The sequence below is a fragment of the Chelonia mydas genome, chromosome 11 (genome assembly GCF_015237465.2).
Source record: "Chelonia mydas isolate rCheMyd1 chromosome 11, rCheMyd1.pri.v2, whole genome shotgun sequence".
In the NCBI taxonomy this organism is placed as follows: Eukaryota; Metazoa; Chordata; order Testudines; family Cheloniidae; genus Chelonia; species Chelonia mydas.
The window spans coordinates 44484306-44504542 of record NC_051251.2 but is presented as its reverse complement, the minus strand read 5'-3'; the positions used below and the strand labels follow the sequence as shown (position 1 = coordinate 44504542).

Genomic DNA, 20237 nt, shown 5'->3' with positions numbered 1-20237 from the left:
TTGTCCAAAATATGTATCCAATAAAAATAATAAAGAATAGATGACATTGAATTGAAGGGTCTTCATATAGTTCGCGTGTAGATACTTACAAAATGCTTTTTTGTTTAATTAGGTTGTCACACGTGCTGAAGGAAGAGTACACTCGCTTACTCTCAGAGATGTCAAGTTAACAGATGCTGGAGAAGTCTCACTGACTGCAAAGGATTTCAGAACACAAGCAAATCTTTTTGTAAAAGGTAAACTGATTTGCATAATTACATCTGTCTGGTGATTATTATTCCATCATGGATTAGGAAGTCTGTGGACACTCTTTATATTAAACTGGTTAGATCATACCTAAAATACTGCATACACTTCTAGTTATCTCAGTACTGGAAAGGAGTTGATAAACTGGAGTAAATTCAGAGAAAAGACACAAAAACAATTGCAATAATTGCAGGGAATTACTTATAAGAAAAGATGAAAACTACAATTCATATATACAGCTTGGCTAAACTCATTAAGGTACAGGGGCTTGTGATAATGATTTACAAGTATCTAAAACTGTAAGCACCAAGGAGACAAGGAAATTGTTTATCCTCATTTATGTTCTCACAACTGTAATAGGCTAAAACTGAAAAAATGAACAAATAAACTGAATATAGTGAAGAATTTTCCAACAGCATAATCTTTTATCCTTGTGGATTATTGTCCCAGTGGAAATTATAGGAGCCACATCACTTGAGAGTAATTTAAAACTAGATTAGACATAGCACTCAGGAATGTATTGTAGGGAATAATCCTGTATTGATTGCTGGATGGCTAAAATTATGGTGTTCTCCATCTCTAATTTCTATGATTCTTTTAGAACCCCCAGTTGAATTTACTAAACCACTTGAGGACCAGACAGTAGAGGAGGAAGCCACTGCAGTACTGGAATGTGAAGTATCCAGAGAGAATGCAGAGGTGAAATGGTTCAAGAATGGACATGAAATTCACAAAACAAAGAAGCACAATATCATAGCTGAGGGCAGGGTTAGAAAACTGATCATACGTGGCTGCACATTAGATGATGCTAGAACATATACCTGTGATGCTAAGGATTTCAAGACCTCTTGCTTCTTGAATGTGGAACGTAAGTCGTGTAATTTAACCTCTTTGTTGATATTAATATGATTATTAATAATGCTATCATCTGTAATGATTTATTCTTGCATAACTATGGTTATTCTAAAAATTTTGACATATTTACATGTATGTATATTTTTTTCTTATAGCTCTTCGTGTTGACTTTACAAAGCCCCTTACTGATCTTGAAGTGAAAGAAAAAGAAATTGCTCGGTTTGAATGTGAAATTTCACGCCCAAATGTCACGGTCTGTAATATCATGTTCTTATTATCTGAATAACGCTTTAATGTGAGGTTGTTTTTTTTTTAAATCTCAATCTTATGTTATTGTTAAGTAACACAATGCTAAGATTAATGATGCAATGCATTAACATAACTAACAGTACTACAATGTCAATTTGCTTTAAAAACAGGTTCGGTGGTTTAAGGATGGCATTGAAATAAGAAAGGGCAAAAAGTATGACATAATTTCCAAAGGTGCCCAGCGTATTCTTGTGGTCAACAAATGTCTATTTGAAGATGAAGCAGAATATGCATGTGAAGCAAAAACAGCTAGAACCTCTGGCATCCTAACAGTTATAGGTAAAACTAAATCTACTCTTAAATATACTTCATGTGAAAGAAGAATAGCTTGATCATTTTGTTTTAATCGAATGCTTCTAAATTTCTTATTATAGAGGAGGAAGCTGTTTTCACCAAAAATCTTCCCAATATCGAAGTAAATGAAACTGACACTGTAAAATTCATTTGTGAAGTCTCTAAGCCTGGAGCTGAAGTAACTTGGTTTAAAGGAGATAAGGAATTACCTGAAGGTGGTAGATATGAACAAATTGCTGATGGCCGAAAGAGAATTCTTGTCATTCATAATGCTCGCCTTGACGACGCTAGCGAATACAGCTGTAGGCTTCCAAGTACTCGCACAACTGGCAACCTCAAAGTACATGGTAAGAAAATTACTCTGGTATATTTTTTCACAGAAAAATCAGGTAGACAAAAGGTATGCAATTTTCTTTTGCTCTGTTTATACAGAAAAAATAATATATGTTTAACATTTATTTTTACAGAAATTGCAGCAGAATTTATTACCCGACCACAAAATGTTGAAGTACTAGAAGGACAAAAAGCTGAATTTGTCTGCTCAATATCCAAAGATGGCTTTGAAGTACAGTGGCTGAGGGGTAATAAGGTACTTGAGGCTGGTGATAAGTATGACATCATTTCAGATGGCAAAAAGAGATTACTTGTCATTAAAGACTCTATTTTAGGAGATGAAGGAAAGTATTCCATCATGGTTGGTGGAATCAAAGCAACAGCACACTTAAAAGTGATTGGTAAGCTTCTGTTTATTTTAGTAAGGTGTGTGTGCACATTTTATTTTATTCTTTTATAGTATGAAAGATGCAATATTTTTTCGCAATTTCAGAAAAACTCAGGATTATAACTCCACTTAAGGATCAAGTAGTTAAAGAGGGAGAAGAACTTGTCTTTAATTGTGAGGTCAATACAGAAGGAGCCAAAGCTAAATGGTACAAAAATGAGGAGCCAATATTCGATAGTGCAAAATCCATCATGGTCCACAAGGATTTAGTTTACACTCTCAGAATCAGAGATGCACACTTTGCAGATCAAGCCACCTACACTGTCTCACTATCAAACGCCAGAGGGGAACACGTCAAGAGCTCTGCTGCCTTAACAGTACTGGGTGAGTAACTTGCATTTTAAAAGTTAGACATTTAATCATGTCAACTGCCGATTTAAATCAGGATGTAAATGAACCATATTTTATTTTTCATTTTAACAGAGGAGGATCTCAGAATTGTTGTCCCTCTTGAAGATATTGAGACAATGGAGAAGAAATCGGTCACATTCTGGTGCAAAGTCAATCGTCTCAATGTAACCCTTCAGTGGACAAAGAATGGCGAGGAAGTTACATTTGACAGACGCATTTTGTACAAAGTTGACAAATACAAACATTCACTTATCATTAAAGACTGCGGGTTTATAGATGAAGGTGAATACACAGTCATTGCTGGACAAGACAAATCTGTTGCAGAACTCCTTATCACAGAGGCACCTGCAGATTTCATTGAGCATCTACAGGACCAGACTGTCACTGAATTTGATGATGCTGTCTTTACCTGCCAGCTTTCCAAAGAGAAAGCAAGTGTAAAGTGGTACAAAAATGGACGAGAAATCAGAGAAGGCAAAAAGTATGCACATTTTATCACACTTCTCTTGTTAAACTTCAAAATGTGTTTGTCATGTTTGGTGTTTGTTCTGTGTTTTAATTCACTTATTTCTCTCACCATCCTTTGTCCCCATCAAGGTATCTGTTTGAGAAGGATGGAAATTTGCACAGGTTAATTATAAAAGACTGTAGACTAGAGGACGAATGTGAATATTCCTGTGGAGTAGATGACAGGAAATCAAGGGCAAGACTTTTTGTTGAAGGTAAATGTAAAATTAAAAAGGAGTTTCTGCCAGTTCTTAGTTATCAGAAGAAAGATTAAACACTCTTCAAATTAATGGGTATTTATTTCAGAAATCCCTATTGAGATCATCCGACCGCCACAAGATATTTATGAAGCTCCAGGCTCTGATGTCATCTTCATGGCTGAGTTGAATAAAGATGGAGTGGAAGTCAAGTGGTTAAGAAATAACATGATTGTAGTCCAGGGTGACAAACATCAGATGATGAGTGAAGGAAAAGTCCATAGGCTGCAGGTATGCGAGATAAGGCCTCGTGACCAAGGCGAATACAGATTTATTGCCAAAGATAAAGAAGCTAGAGCTAAACTTGAATTGGCTGGTAAGTCATCTACTTTATTGTATTTATTTTATAAAATCTGAGATTAGGGTTAATAAAGATATTGTCACTAGTTATGCAACATTTCATATACCTTTTCAGAAGGTTGGATTAGAATGTGTAGTAAAGTGGAGACAATCTGGAATCTCATTAAACGATTTTTCCATGACCACTGGGATTACAATTCAGTCAAAAAAGAAAATTGCCAAACTGAAGTTTCTATTTGTTTATGAAAAACGTACACAGTTTTTTCCAAAGAAAAGAAAGAATTATGCCGTAAAGACCACCTGGAACATACATAGTGTGCTGCTGCAGTTCTCCTAAAAAAAAAAAGTCGTCATTTCAGTGGGGTTACTCACTTGAGTAAAGTTGCTCATTTGCCAGTTTGCAGCATCAGACCATGAAAGTGCATTGAGTTAATGCCCAACAGCAGCCCCCTTCTCCCTACTTTTATATATATATATATATATATATATATACACACACACACACATCAGTATGGCCAAATGGATAGAGAACTGTTGGGACTATTGGGACTCAGGAGCCCTGGTTCTATTTTAGGCTCTGTCACTGGTCTGCTGGGTGACTTTAAGCAAGTCATTTCACAGCTGTACTTCAGTTTCCCCAAATGTAAAATGGGGATAATAATATTGACCTCCTTTGTAAAGTGTTTTGAGATCTACTAAATAAACGTCCATATGAGAACTAGCTGTTATTATTACTTTGTGCATTTCAGGGTACCATGCAAAAATACATGGATTTTGCCTTTTGGCCTTTAGTCCCCTCCTGTAATATTCTTCTATGGTTATTATTGGGGAGGCCTCTGCAGTGACCTCTCTGTGTTTTGGGTGAGCCAGATATATGCAGGACAGTTTCTCCCTTATACTCAGCCAGGGCTTGGTCCTGTGCCCATTGAAATCAGTGGTAAATCTCATATTTACTTGAGTGCAGGATCAGGTGCTCAATGTACACTGGCCAGTGTGAATTTGTCCCTTTGGGGCAACCCCATGAATACATTAATAGTTTGTTTCAGATTCATATGCCACTCCCATTACTTTTTCCAAGTTAGAATATGTATTGAATATGCAAGAAGTATATCAAATAGTTCTGAAAACATTAAACACTCATTTGCCTCACTGGTCATCTTTAGCTGCCCCAAGAATCAAGACTGCTGACCAGAACCTTGTGGTTGATGTTGGGAAGCCTTTGACCATGGTTGTTCCATATGATGCCTACCCAAAAGCAGAAGCCGAGTGGTTAAAAGAGGATGAAAGCCTGCCAACACACACAATTGATACAACAGCTGACAGCACCACCTTCAAAATTTTGGAAGCAAAGAAATCCGATAAAGGAAGATACAAGATTATACTCCAAAACAAACATGGCAAAGCTGAAGCACACATCAATGTAAATGTTATTGGTAAGCTCTTCATTTATTAAGGCCTTGTCTACATTTTGCTCTGTTTACAGCTATTGCTATAATATAGCAGTTTAGCTATATGGAACATGAGGAAAGAAAATGCCATTATTTGCAATGGTGGAGTTTTACCCTCATTTCAAGCAGGAATAAGCTACCTCAGTGCAATTCGTAACCTATTGCAGCTTACTCTTTGTTTGTAGGTCAAAGTAAAAACAAAGATGACGTATACTAAAAATACTTTTCACATAAATTTCAGATGTTCCAGGTCCAGTTAGAAACTTAGAAGTCACTGAAACATATGATGGTGAAGTTAGCCTTGCCTGGGAGGAACCAGAAAGTGATGGTGGAAGTAAAATCATTGGCTATGTCGTTGAAAGACGTGATATCAAACGTAAAACCTGGATTTTGGCCACTGACTGTGCTGACAGTTGTGAATATACCGTTACTGGACTTCAGAGAGGAGGAGTTGAGTACCTCTTCCGAGTGAGTGCTAAAAACAGAGTGGGCACTGGGGAACCAGTGGAAACGGACACCCCTGTTGAAGCAAAGAGCAAATTTGGTAAGCCACAATTTTGAAAAATATTTCAAAATAATGTTTTTAGTTAGTTTTTGCATTTTTTTCTCCCAACATACATTATTGTTCTCTCCCCCCCACACAAAAAATAAAATGCAGATGTTCCTGGTCCTCCTCTGAATGTAGAAGTTATTGATGTGAACAGATTTGGTGCTTCACTTACCTGGGAGCCACCAGAGTATGATGGAGGCTCTCCAATTACTGGCTACATTGTTGAATTGCGTGACAAAAGTTCAATCAGGTGGGAGCCAGCCATGACCACCGGAGCACATGAATTAGCTGCTACCATGACTGATGTTGTGGAAAACAAAGAATACTACTTCAGAGTCAGAGCACAAAACCAGATTGGAGTTGGCAAACCAAGTGCTGCTACTCGAGCTGTTAAAATTATGGACCCAATTGGTGAGTATGAAAGTTTTAGCAGTGTTGATTGTTTTATAATATAAGGAAATTGTGATCATTCATACAGCATATGTACAGAAAAGACCAGGAGTGGAGTAGAGAGGGGTGAGATGTGTGGGGAGAAAGTACTGTAAGCCAAGTTAGCTTTTCCTACTTTTCTTCTTTGAATTCACCAGCAATATTTTGCGATCATTCGGTAAATTAGTCACTCTTAAGAACAATGACAGAGCTTCTTCCAAATAATTCTGGTCTGAAATTGGGAATTGTAATGGGACGCAGACTCACCCAGCTGTGCCTCCTGCTGGCTGTCTGGGAAATAGCTCTTTTTACCAGCTCCGGAGTGCCTTCTGCTGGTGTCTCACCGTCGCTGGACCCAGTGTCCCTCCTGGACCCTGGTGCCCTTTTACTTGGGGTGCTGCCCCTCCAGGCAATACACCACAGATCTGGGTCTGCCCTCCCTGGGGGACCCCCCCCCCCCCATCCCCACCTTGCTTCAGCCTATGGGCTACTGCCAGTCACGATTTAGCCCCCTTTCACTGGGGCCGACTGCAGTCTGTATAAGCCAGTCATCATAAGCAAGGGGGGTTTGGATCTGCTGCCTCCGCCTACACTTGGGCTGCCCTGTCGCAACCCCAGTACCCTGTCTTAGGCCGTCTGCCAGGCCTGCAGCCTGGGGCATTTCCAGTCTGGAGCCTCCCAGGTCCTCTGGCCTTCCCCAGCCCTGCTTCACCTCAGGTGCCCTGGTACACTCCCCAGCAGCCAGGCCCATCTCCCTCCACAGCTAGAGGAGACTCTCTGTGCTCTGGCCCACTGCCCTCTTATAAGGGCCAGCTGGGCCCTGATTAAGCCAGCTGCGGCCTGATTGGGGCGTGGCCCCCAGCTCAGGCTGCTTCTTCCACTCAGCCCCTCTTTTCCTTCCCTGCCACAGCCCTCTCCCTGGGCTATTTTAAGCCTTTTAAGGCAGGAGCGGGTGACCACCCTGCTACAGGAACCAATCTCTTTTTTAAAAAAAATTGTTTAGTAGGACTACCGGGAAGGCTTTAAAATAATATTTAAGGTATCAATGGATGATATAGTTCAACTTACATATAGTAAGACCAAATCTCCTTTTCCAGTTGATAATGTCTAAGTTCTTCAAATTCTTTTCAGAAAAACCAAGTCCTCCCATTAACCTCAGTCATTCAGACCAAACTAAGTCATCCGTGCAGCTTACATGGGAGCCTCCTCTGAAAGATGGAGGAAGTCCAGTAATGGGTTATATTATTGAAAGACGTGAAGATGGAACAGATAACTGGATCCGTTGTAATCCAAGACTTGTCCCTAATCTTACTTATAAGGTAAGGTGGTTCATTCTTAAATGAAATATTCAGTATGTGTTTGTGAAAGGTTCGGTCACAGAGACCCCCTTGGGACTGTCGCCCGATGTGCTGAAACTACCTCTGAGCCCATTTTCTTTGCCAGCTTGGGACTCCAGAACCCTGCCTTGTTGAGCCAGACATGCTAGCCTGCTGCAACACAGACCCAGGGTCTGAACCATGCCCCCAAAGCTGCAGACTTAACTGAAAACAGCTCAGGAAGTACTCCTGTCTCTAGCACCCAGACACCCAGCTCCCCATGGGATTCAAACCCCAAATAAATCCGTTTTATTCTGTATAAAGCTTATATAGGGTAAACGCATAAATTGTCTGCCCTCTATAACACTGATAGAGAGATATGCACAGCTGTTTGCTCCCCAGGTATTAATCACTTACTCTGGGTTAATTAATAAACAAAAGTGATTTTACTCTGGGTTAATTAATAAACAAAAGTGATTTTAAGAAGTATAAAAAGTAGGATTTAAGTGGTTTCCAAGTAATAACAGACAAAACAAAGTAAGTTACTAAGCAAAATAAAACAAAACACACAAGTCTAATCCTAATACATTAAGAAACCGTTTACAGGTAAATCTCACCCTAAGAAATGTTCCAATAAGCTTCTTTCACAGACTAGACTCCTTCCTAGTCTGGGCCCAATCCTTTCCCCTGGTACAGTCCTTGTTAGTTCCAGCTCAGGTGGTAACTAGGGGATTTCTCATGACTGGCAGTCCCCGTTGTTCTGTTCCACCCCCTTTTATAGCTTTGGCACAAGGCGGGAATCTTTTGTCTCTCTGGGTCCCCACCCCTCCTTCTAAATGGAAAAACACCAGGTTTAAGATGGATTCCAGTACCAGGTGACATGGTCACATGTCCTGTGAGACTCCAAGCCTCCATTCATCCGGGCCTGACTCACAGAAATGCAGGAAGTTTTGCAAGTAAACAGAGCTATTTACAACCAATTGTCCTAGTCAATGGGAGCCATCAAGATTCTAAACCACCATTAATGGCCCACACTTCTCATAATTATAATAGGATTTCAGAGTAATACATCATATTTCTAGTTTTAGATACAAGAATAATACATACATACAAATAGGATGTAGATTATAATCAGTAGATTATAAGTTTTGTAGTGATACCTGACAAGAGACCTTTTGCATGAAGCATATTCCAGTTACATTATATTCACACTCATTACATATTTCCATAAAACATATGGAGTGCAATGTCACTGTGTTTACAATTTTTAACATGATTTTAATTTGCAAATGGTTATTTGTTCCTTTTTAGGTAACTGGATTGAAACCAGGAGCCAGTTACTACTACAGAGTCTCTGCAGAAAATGCAGCTGGTGTATCAGATCCAGCTGAGGCTATTGGGCCACTGACTGCAGATGACACTCACGGTAAGCAGTTTTCTTTTTAGTTTAGTTAATCAGGTAAGACATAAAGCTGCATCTGTTCAGGGTATCATGACAGTACTAGCTGTCAGTGCTAAAATCAGGATGCTACTGTGCATGGCTCCATCAGACCTATGATATCAGCATTGAGCGCCAACAGCAAGGGCCTCTAACCCAAATAAATTCTTTACTACAACCATCTCTGCAGGTGGGCTAGCTCTACTGTTGGGAGACCCATTGAACAACAGCATAAGCAGTTTTGTTGAAGAGGGAGGATGGTCTTTTAACTAGCCACCTACAGAATGGGGCCCAAAACTTTTAAAAATACATGTAAACATTTACTATCGATGGAAGTTAAACATCCCACCTGTTATTGTTTAGCTAACTAGGTATCTTAAGGGTTTCTAAAGAGCACACTGGTAGAGAGAGGGCAGGAGTGAGCTGCTGCAGCCAGGCCCAGGTGGCTCCCAACTGGCTGCTGCTGGTAGAAATGGAGTCAAGTAGCAGTCTGCCAATTGCAGTATCATTAACAACAATACAAAAATCAAAAAGTCTGAAAGTATTTAATGGAATCAATTTTTCCCCTTTTTCAGTTGGACCGACAATGGACTTAAGTGCATTTAAAGATGGACTGGAAGTTATTGTCCCAGAGCCACTCAAGATCCGTGTTCCTATCACAGGCTACCCTGTGCCAACTGCAACGTGGTCTGTTGGTGATAAAATCTTAGAAAAGGGTGATCGTGTGAAAATAGTGACTACTGCAGCCTTTGCAGAACTTGTTATTACTCCAAGTGAACGTCCAGACAAGGGCATTTATACCTTGAAATTAGAAAACCCTGTGTCATCTGTTTCAGGAGAAATTGATGTTAATGTCATTGGTAAGCAGGCACAAACCTCCTTTTGGGTATTTAAATTATAGCAATAACTTCTAATCAATATCTTGCAAAAAATTTTTAGATCATTAAACTATGAGAAACCATATAACATTCAGCAAATGAGGTATATTTAACAATAATTCTAACAAAAATAACTTTACTGAAGTCCATCTGCAGTGGTCTTACAGTTTTCAGTATCCTACAGTTCATAATTTAGGGGAGAGGGTCTAAGTAGCCCCAGTCTTTTAATAAATAGATGGAATATAAAATATGGCAAACTATTGATGGAAAGACAAATTAATGCAATATGTGTCACTTCCAGCTCGCCCAAGTGCACCAAGAGAACTAAAAGTGATAGACATGAGCAGGAACACAGTGCAATTGACATGGGAAGCACCAGAAAATGATGGAGGAAGTCCAGTGACTGGCTATCTTATTGAAAAACGTGATATAAGCCGGAAAACATGGACCAAAGTAAGTTTTTTGTTTTGTTTTTATGATTACAGTTTGTTGTCACTTCCTATATTGTTTCCGTTTGTGCCGCAGAAGTTTGGTCATTTGCTGCTTTGGGAAGGAATTCTAGAAATAAGTTAGAACATTTCTTTTTCTCAGGTTCTGGATTATGTTGTTGACCAAGAGTTCACTGTACCTGACCTCATCCAAGGAAAAGAATATTTGTTTAGAGTTTCAGCACGCAACAAATGTGGACCAGGAGAGCCTGCATATATTGATGAACCTGTAAATATGTCAGCACCAACAAGTAAGTACTCATCTTTATGTTTGTATTATTTTACTGCTTTTGCTTTTATATAATTTTTGAAAAAAATCTGTCTCTCCGATTGGTTTCTAAGATCCTCTATATCTCTTGTTTTTACAGCGGTGCCTGATCCACCAGAGAATGTGAAATGGAGAAATCCAACATCTAAAAGCATTTTCCTAACATGGGATCCACCTAAGTCTGATGGTGGTTCACGCATCAAGGGTTATCTGGTAGAAAAATGCCAACGTGGTAGTGATAAGTGGGAGCCCTGTGGCGAACCTGTTGCTGAAACAAAGTAAGCATTTTAAGCACTAAAATCAGAAGGACTGTCATTTTAATTAAATAAAATATTCGATTCTTGCCATTTTAAATATCTGAATTGTGTTATAATTAACAGAATGGAAGTACCAAAACTTAAAGAAGGTGAATGGTACTCATACCGGGTTAAGGCTTTGAATAAACATGGAGCAAGCAAACCAAGCAAGCCAACGGACGAGATCCAGGCCGTGGATACAAAGGGTAATTATTTAAATGAATGAATGAAGTCCATTATATTCTTTCTGACATTCTTCATAACACTGTTTTTGTAACAATGTTTTAATTTTTTCATAAATCAGAGGCCCCAGAAATTTTCCTAGATGTGAAACTACTAGCTGGACTGACTGTAAAAGCTGGAACTAAAATAGAGCTACCAGCTAAAATAAAAGGAAGGCCTGAGCCTCGGATTACTTGGACCAAGGCTGATAAAGTCCTGAAACCTGATGACAGAATTACGATTGAAACCAAACCTAAGCATTCGAGAGTCACTATTACAGACAGCAAGAGAAGTGACAGCGGTACCTATATTATTGAAGCTGTAAATTCCAGTGGGCGTGCTACTGCTGTTGTTGAAGTTAATGTTTTAGGTATATTAGGTTTATTATATTTATTTTAAATCAACATAAATGTAGCCAACCATATAAGTGTCAGAAATTAATATACATCTATGTCCTCAATAGATAAGCCAGGTCCCCCAGCTGCATTTGATATATCGGATATTACAAATGAATCCTGCTTCCTGACATGGAATCCTCCTCGAGATGATGGTGGATCTAAAATCACAAACTATGTTGTTGAGAGAAGAGCTACAGACAGTGAAGTATGGCACAAGTTGTCATCGACTATTAAGGGAACAAACTTCAAAGCGACGAACTTAACCCCTCATAAAGAATACATCTTCCGAGTCAGTGCTGAAAACATGTATGGTGTTGGAGAGCCAGTTCAACACAGCCCCATCATTGCTAAATATTCCTTTGGTAAGCTAATTAATTTGATGCTCAGTTTACTGTGTACTTTTACAGAAAATGTATAAATATACAAGTGTGTGTGTGTGTGTGTGTGTGTATATATATTTAAATTTATATTTATAAATTTGTACAGATCCACCAGGGCCTCCGACAGGTGTCACACCTTCTGAAGTCACGAAAGATTCTGTGACCCTAACATGGTCTGAACCAGATGAAGATGGTGGCAGTCCAATCACTGGTTATTGGGTTGAGAGATATGATCCTGATCACAATAAATGGATAAGATGCAATAAGATACCAGTGACAGATACAGCATTCAAGTATGACTACTATCAATTTAGCTTGTAAATGGGGCTATAAATACAGATAAATGTAGCACTGACCTTTTCAACATATATCATTTTCTTGTTCTCTTTTTTGCTGTTCTAAATGTAGAACAAACTAATGTCTGATGGCATGTTTTCTCTTTCAATACCTAATTTTAATCAAGAATTTCTTTATGGAAGACTAAGATCTTACATTCTTTTTCCTTTCCCCCCTGAATAGAATAGTGACTTTCTCTGCTGCATCCCTGGACACTCTCTGTGATTGCCAATGAGTATTCTCAAAGTTGGTGCCATTGCCATTCCATGCATTAGGTCACGACACAGGCATTTTGTCAACACTTGTATGTAGGTAACAATCTTCCAATCCAGGTAGCAAAAACATTTGGCAGATCTCCAACATTAGTCTTCTGTATGATAGTATAACATTCTGCTGTTGCTAAGGAGGAGTACAGAAGAATAGCACAAGCATGTAGGGACAAAATTAGAAAGGCTAATGCACAAAATCAGTTACACCCAGCAAAGAACATAAAAGGCAACAAGAAGCAGGTCTTTAAATACATTAGGAGCAAGAGAAAGACAAAGGAAAGTGTAGATTCTGTACTTAGCAGGGAAGCAGAGATATTAACTCAAGAAGGCTGAAGTATTCAATACCTATTTTGCTTGAGTCTTCATTTAAAAGGTTAATGGTTACCAGATAGTCGATACAATTAATAAACACTGAGGGGAAAGAATGTAAGTCAAAATAGGGAAAGAACAAGTTAAAGAATATTTAGCAAAGTTGGATGTATTCAAGTTGGCAGGACTTGACAAAATTCATCCTAGGGTATTTAAGGAACTAGCTGAAGCAATCTCAGAACCATTACCAATTATCTTTGAAAACTCATGCAGGTTCGAGGGGACTGGAGAAGGGCAAAGGTAGTACTTACGTTGAAAAAGGGAAACAAAGAGAACCCAAGGAATCATAAATGAATCAGCCTAACTTTGATACCTGGAAAGATACTGGAACAAATTATTAATGATCAATTTGTAAACACATAGAAAATAATAGGGCTATAAGGAATACCCAGCATGGATTTGGCAAGAACAAATCCTCCCAAGCCAACCTTCTTTGACAGGGTTACTGGGCTAGTGGATAGGGGGGTGGAGTGAAGCAGTAGATGTAATATATCTTGATCTTAGTAAGTGTTTTGACACAGTCATACATGACATTCTCCTAAGTAAACTTGGGAAATGGGGACTAGATTAAATTACTATAAGGTAGATGTACAACTGGTTTAAAGACTGTACTCAAAGAGTAGTTATCAATAGTTCACCATCAAATTGAGAGGGTGTATCTAGTGGGGTTCTGCAGGGGTCAGTCCTGGGTCCGATATTATTCAATATTTTCATTAGTGACTTGGATAATGAAGTGGAAAGTATGCTTATAAAATTTGCAGGTGATGCAAAGCTGGGGGGCTTACTTTGAAGGACAGGATTAGAATTCAAAATGACCTTGACAAATTGGAGAAATGGTCTGAATTCAACAAGATGAAGTTTAATAAAGACTGTGTACAGTACCACACTTAGGAAGGAAAAATCAAATGCACAACTGCAAAATGGGGAATAACTGGCTAGGTGGTAGCACTGCTGAAAAGGATCTGGGGATTATAGTGGAACACAAATTGAATATGACTCAACGGTATGATGCAGCTGCGAAAGAGGCTAATATCATTCTGGGGGTATTAAAAGGAATGTCGTATCTAAGACACAGGAAGTTATTGTCCCACTCTACTCTGGTCTAGTGAGGCCTCAGCCAGAGTACTGTGACCAGTTCTGGGTGCCACATTTTAGGAAAGATGTAGACAAATTGGAAAGAGTCCAGAGGAGAGCAGCAAAAATAAAAAAAGGTTTAGAAAACCTGACCTATGAGGAAAGGTTAAAAAAACTGGGTATTTTTAGTCCAGAGAAAAGAAGACTGGGAAGGTGGGGGAAACCTGACAGTCTTCAAATATGTTAAGGGCTACTATAAATATGACCAGGATCAATTGTTCTCTGTGTCCATTTAAGGTAGGACAAGTAGTAATGCGCTTAATCTGCAGCAAGAAAGATTTAGGTTGGATATTAGGAAAAACTTTCTAACTGTAAGGGTAGTTAAACTCTGGAATAAGCTTCCAAGGGAGGTTGTGGAATCCCCATCATTGGAGGTTTATAAGAGCAGGCTGGACAAACACCTGTCAGGGATGGTCTAGGTTTACTTGGTCCTCCCTCAGCACAGGGGACTAGACTTGATGCCTCTCAAGGTCCCTTTCAGTCCTACATGTCTATGATGCTATTGCCAGTATACCATTTAGTATCTTAAATCAATCCCATTTAATATAACATATTTAGCAGTAGCTAGGAATTTGGGGTTTTTTTTACATATGTAGCAGTATAATGACTTAAAAAACACAATGCTAAGCATGCATAAATGTGTGGGTTTGGCTTTATTACTAAATATTTTATTCCCAATTAACAGAGTTAAAGGTCTTACCAACAAGAAGAAGTACAAGTTCCGTGTCTTGGCAGAGAATCTTGCAGGACCTGGAAAACCAAGCAAGGAGACAGAGCCAATCCTAGTGAAGGATCCTATTGGTATTATGAATACATTTCTTTCACAATTTAATTTAAAATAAAACCAAGGAAATAATTTGTTCTAAAATCTAAATTGTTATTTAATTTGTATCTAGATCCTCCATGGCCCCCTGGCAAGCCAACTGTGAAAGATGTTGCCAAAACATCATTATTCCTGCAGTGGACAAAGCCAGAACATGATGGAGGTGCAAAGATTGAGTCTTATGTCATTGAGTTACTAAAAACTGGAACAGATGAGTGGGTAAGAGTGGCTGAGGGCATTCCCTTGACTGAACATTTCCTCAAGGGGCTTATGGAGAAACAAGAATACTCATTCCGCATAAGAGCTGTGAACAAGGCTGGGGAGAGCGAGCCTAGTGAGCCCAGTGACCCTGTGCTATGCAAAGAGAGACTGCGTGAGTAACATTTAAAATATATTACTAAAATACATATTTTACAATTTTAAAATATAAACTAAAACAGTCTAAACCGTGCCTGTATGTTTAGCCAACAAGTAAACTTTTGTAAGCTTATAAAATATTGAAATCTATCCCCCATTCACTGTAAAAATGTAACCTTTTAATAATCCCCATGTTATTCTCTGTCTTCTATGCATCTGATAGGATAAACAGATAAAACTGTTTTTCTTTGTTTTACTATTTTTACAGACCCTCCTTCACCACCTCGATGGCTTGAGGTTATTAACATTACTAAGAACACTGCGGATCTTAAATGGACGGTACCAGAAAAAGATGGGGGCTCCCCAATTACCAATTACATTGTTGAAAAGAGAGATGTGAGACGGAAAGGCTGGCAAACAGTTGATACAACAGTAAAAGACACTAAATACACAGTGACCCCACTCACTGAAGGCTCTCTCTATGTGTTCCGTGTGGCTGCCGAAAATGCAGTTGGACAAAGTGACTATTGTGAAATTGAAGATTCAGTTCTTGCTAAAGACACCTTCAGTAAGTTTTCACATTTGCATATTTAGAAGTTAGTATACACAAAGACATAGTTTTTGAACTCCTTTTCTCCTAATACGGATATTTTGTTTTTAGCTACTCCTGGACCACCATATGCTCTTGCAGTGGTTGAAGTGACAAAGAGACATGTTGACCTAAAATGGGAACCACCTAAGAATGACGGTGGCAGACCAATTCAAAGGTAAGATGATTACAGATTTGTATAGCACTAGCTGCATGCTAGGTGATGTGTAGATATACAGATATGCTGTTTTTATTTGTTTTTGTTTTAATATCTCTTTACCTATTTTCAGTTAGTATGAAATTGTGAATGTCCTATGATTCCATATTTCTAATGGTATGTTTTCTTGTTTACATAGATATGTTATTGAAAAGAAAGAAAAATTAGGCACACGCTGGGTGAAAGCTGGAAAGACAGCTGGACCTGACTGTCATTTCAGAGTGACTGATGTTATTGAAGGTACAGAGGTACAGTTCCAGGTCCGTGCAGAAAATGAAGCTGGTTGTGGTCATCCAAGTGAACCAACTGACCTCCTTGCTATTGAAGACCCAACAAGTAAGTCATAATATAATAATTAAAGTATGAAATATGCAGTCAAAATATTATATTGATGGACTGATATTGCAAAAAGTACTGTAATACTTTTGCATTTTTGCAGGCCCTCCATCACCTCCTCTCGATTTACATGTGACAGATGCAAGCAGAAAGCACATTTCCATTGCATGGAAACCACCAGAGAAAAATGGTGGTAGCCCTATTATTGGATACAATGTTGAGCTGTGTGAAGCAGGAACAGAAAAATGGATGCGAATCAATTCTCGTCCAGTAAAAGACTTGAAATACAAAGTGGAAGAGGGAATTGTTCCTGACAAGGAGTATGTGCTGAGAGTCAGAGCTGTCAATGCTATTGGAACTAGTGATCCATCAGACATTTCAGAAAATGTTGTTGTTAAAGATCCAGACTGTAAGAATATATTTCTTTTAAAAACTATTTGTAATTTATAAATGCAAAAGGATTTGGGCATTTTGAAGCTTTTTAATAATAATATACTGATACTTTTACAGGCAATCCTACTATTGACCTAAAGACTCAAGACATTGTTGTTATTGAAGGAAATAAGTTAAGTATCCCTGTACCCTTTCGAGCTGTTCCATCACCAACCATTACATGGCATAAAGGTGGCAAGGAGGTTAAAGCAGGGGACAGAACAACAATGAAGAGCGATTACACATCTGCATTGCTTGAAGTCACAAACAGTGTTCATGCTGATGCAGGTGTTTACACTATCACCCTGGAGAACAAACTGGGCTCAACAACTGGCTCAGTCAACGTCAAAGTCATAGGTAACAAAACTTTTTTTGATGGTAAACTCTTTGGGTGAGATGCTTACCCCTGTTTTGGGCCATTGATGGCATAAAATCACAATGAAAGTCCCATATCTGGCCAAGGAGGATTCCCCTGGTGCAGGCACTCAGGAGACAGATATAAGGTTACATCTCAAGGACTCATTGTGAGCCATGATATAGGAGGCATCCCAGGGGAAGGATTTGGTGGAGGGAGGTATATGTTGGGGCCCTAGCACACAACACTTCAGAGACTCTAGGTGGCACTTTGGCCCCCAAGGAAACTCACTGAGATTGCCAAAACGTAATCATGCCCCCAAGGCTGTTGACTTGCACTGGAGGCCTCCCACTCCCCAGAATAGCCCTGGAGCAGGAGGATACAAAGGTGACTTAAAGCCATCATAGCCCCCATTCCCTTGGGCTACAAGTTGCATGCTGTGTCTGTCAGAGGCATAGCACAGAATCTCACCCTTTATACCCATTCTAAAATAATATAAATATGCACTATAACTGTACAGTATTGCCAACTATTTATATTTAAAATATTAATTAAGCATAAAATCTCAAAGAAAGATCAATTTTGACACTTTAATAGATCTGTAATCCCTTAATAAGCCAATTAGTATGGAGAATAAAACAAATAAACTAAGTCAACAGGTTATATGAATCTTTCATGTCTACTGCCATAAGGAAATGTAAATTCATGTCTATGTTGTGCAACCAATATTTGTCCTTTTGGTCTGCTTTGTGCAAAACAGAAGTAAAAAATACAATGTAATTTCACATTTGTACTAAAGCAGTTTCCTAGTTTCTTGTTGTTGTTAGGGTAATTATATAAAAAATTATTATTTGAAACAGGTCTGCCTGGACAGTGCAAAAACATTAAAGCAAGTGAAGTGACTAAAAATTCATGTAAGATATCCTGGGAACCTCCAGAGTATGATGGTGGCACTCCCATCTTACATTATGTCCTGGAACGTAGAGAAGCTGGTCGGAGAACATATATTCCAGTGATGTCTGGTGAGAACAAACTCTCGTGGAATGTCAAGGATCTTATACCAAATGGTGAATATTACTTCCGTGTTAAGGCTGTCAATAAAATTGGAGGAGGTGAATACACTGAATTAAGGAACCCAGTCATTGCTGAAGATCCAAAGCGTAAGTTCTTATATCAATGGATAATCGACTAGATAGATTTTAAAATAATTTCTCTATATCTTCTATTTGTTTAAATTCTATTTTTATTTTTATTCTACAGAGCGTCCAGATCCACCTGTTGATCTTGAGATTTCTAATACAACATCCAAGTCAGTAACACTTACATGGAAGCCACCTTTGTATGACGGAGGATGCAAGATTATGGGCTATATCTTAGAAAAGATTGCTAAGGGTCAAGACGAGTGGGAAAGGTGCAATGAATTTTTGGTACCTGTTTTGACTTACACAGTAAAAGGTCTTGAGGAGGGCAAGCAATACCAATTCCGTGCTCGTGCAGAGAATGCTGCAGGTGTCAGTGAACCTTCTCGTATCACTCCATTAGTGAAAGCTGTTGATCCCATTGGTATGATTTGCTTATTTTTCTTACTACCATCAATTGTTAAACCTACCAGAAAATACTACTTTTAACTTCATTTCTAAATGCAACTTAAAAATACATTTCTTGTTATTACAGAGGCTCCAAAAGTCTTCCTTAGTGCTAATCTGCAGGCTGGCCTTGAGGTGAGGCGCGGTGATGAAATTGCACTGGAAGCACATATTTCAGGAGCACCATACCCATCTATTACATGGTTAAGGAATGATGAAACTATTAGGCCACAGGAAATAAAAAAGAGAGTAACAAAGTTTACTAGGAGAAGGAAGGGTGAAGTTGAAGAAGAGGAGCCATTCTACCTTTCACTGCCAGAACGTTTGAATATTGACAACCACACACCTGGAGAGTCCTTGTTAGCCGTTCGTGACTCACTCAGACCTGACCATGGCACATTTACAATCAGAGTTGAAAATGATCATGGTGTTGCAAAAGCCTCATGTGAAGTAAACGTATTAGGTATGTGCTTAAACAGCTCATTGTTTAAAATGTCAGAGCAGATGCTCACCAGAGGACACTAATCATTTTTTACTGGTGTTTTAAAAAATAGATACGCCTGGACCTCCTATCAACTTTACATTTGAAGATGTTAGAAAACATTCTGTTGTTTGCAAGTGGGAGCCTCCTCTTGATGATGGTGGAAGTGAAATCCTGAACTATGTCCTGGAAAAGAAAGACAACTCAAAAGCTGAAATAGGCTGGGTTACTGTCACTTCAACACTCAGGCATTGCAAATACCACGTGCTAAAATTGATTGAAGGAAAGGAATACCTTTTCCGTGTATCAGCTGAAAATCGGTTAGGACCTGGACCACCATGTGTTTCCAAACCACTGGTAGCCAAAGATCCATTCAGTAAGTCTTATGTTGATATTTAAACACAATACTTTTGGAGAAATTCTATTCTATATGGGGTTTTTTATACTAGCCGCATCACTAGTATCTGAATGCATTCCAGAAGTGCATTAAACAATGTAACTAGCATCTGTCAAATGTGGTTCATTTTTTTTTATCTTGTCCCCCTGTTAGAGGAGAAATTGTATGTGGAGTATAGTGTTTTGTTTTGGCAGGGTGTTGTTTGGGGTTCGGGTTTTTTTTTTAATGTACATGCGACTGTATGTTTATGTAAGAAAATGCAATGTTGAAGAATTGCACCTTCTGCTTGGAGCAGAAGGTGGTGAGGTTTGTATTGGTCCTTAGTTCCTGTAGGGGTTCATAATACAGTCTCGGATTAGTCCCTCAGAGAGCTCTGTCTCCAGCACAGACAAGCTTTATCCTTATGTTGGAAAGTCCCATTGTGCCAGAGGAGTTGCTGACCACAGTCTTTATCCCAGTTTTTAGATATCCTGGGCCCAACCCACTGAGTACCTTGAAGATAGCGACAAAGGCCAAATGTATTACAATGCACTCTTTTATATAGT

The 20237-nt window shown here is 38.9% G+C and overlaps 1 protein-coding gene across 1 annotated transcript in view; it reads left to right on the top strand.

Moving 5' to 3' along the window:
• Positions 1-20237, top strand: part of TTN (titin) — a 309138-nt gene that overhangs the window by 212297 nt on the left and 76604 nt on the right. The window contains exons 180-213 of the mRNA XM_043525559.1: positions 113-236; positions 848-1114; positions 1257-1354; positions 1521-1689; positions 1785-2051; positions 2172-2438; positions 2531-2809; positions 2909-3317; positions 3434-3558; positions 3650-3916; positions 5064-5333; positions 5590-5892; positions 6007-6309; positions 7459-7646; positions 8955-9069; positions 9657-9941; positions 10261-10412; positions 10551-10698; positions 10816-10993; positions 11096-11217; positions 11316-11603; positions 11697-11993; positions 12118-12304; positions 14805-14920; positions 15016-15315; positions 15568-15867; positions 15961-16066; positions 16245-16441; positions 16545-16850; positions 16952-17230; positions 18089-18388; positions 18489-18791; positions 18903-19277; positions 19369-19671. Coding sequence (XP_043381494.1) covers positions 113-236; positions 848-1114; positions 1257-1354; positions 1521-1689; positions 1785-2051; positions 2172-2438; positions 2531-2809; positions 2909-3317; positions 3434-3558; positions 3650-3916; positions 5064-5333; positions 5590-5892; positions 6007-6309; positions 7459-7646; positions 8955-9069; positions 9657-9941; positions 10261-10412; positions 10551-10698; positions 10816-10993; positions 11096-11217; positions 11316-11603; positions 11697-11993; positions 12118-12304; positions 14805-14920; positions 15016-15315; positions 15568-15867; positions 15961-16066; positions 16245-16441; positions 16545-16850; positions 16952-17230; positions 18089-18388; positions 18489-18791; positions 18903-19277; positions 19369-19671 — 7993 coding nt within the window. The remainder of the gene's footprint in view (positions 1-112; positions 237-847; positions 1115-1256; positions 1355-1520; positions 1690-1784; positions 2052-2171; positions 2439-2530; positions 2810-2908; positions 3318-3433; positions 3559-3649; positions 3917-5063; positions 5334-5589; positions 5893-6006; positions 6310-7458; positions 7647-8954; positions 9070-9656; positions 9942-10260; positions 10413-10550; positions 10699-10815; positions 10994-11095; positions 11218-11315; positions 11604-11696; positions 11994-12117; positions 12305-14804; positions 14921-15015; positions 15316-15567; positions 15868-15960; positions 16067-16244; positions 16442-16544; positions 16851-16951; positions 17231-18088; positions 18389-18488; positions 18792-18902; positions 19278-19368; positions 19672-20237) is intronic.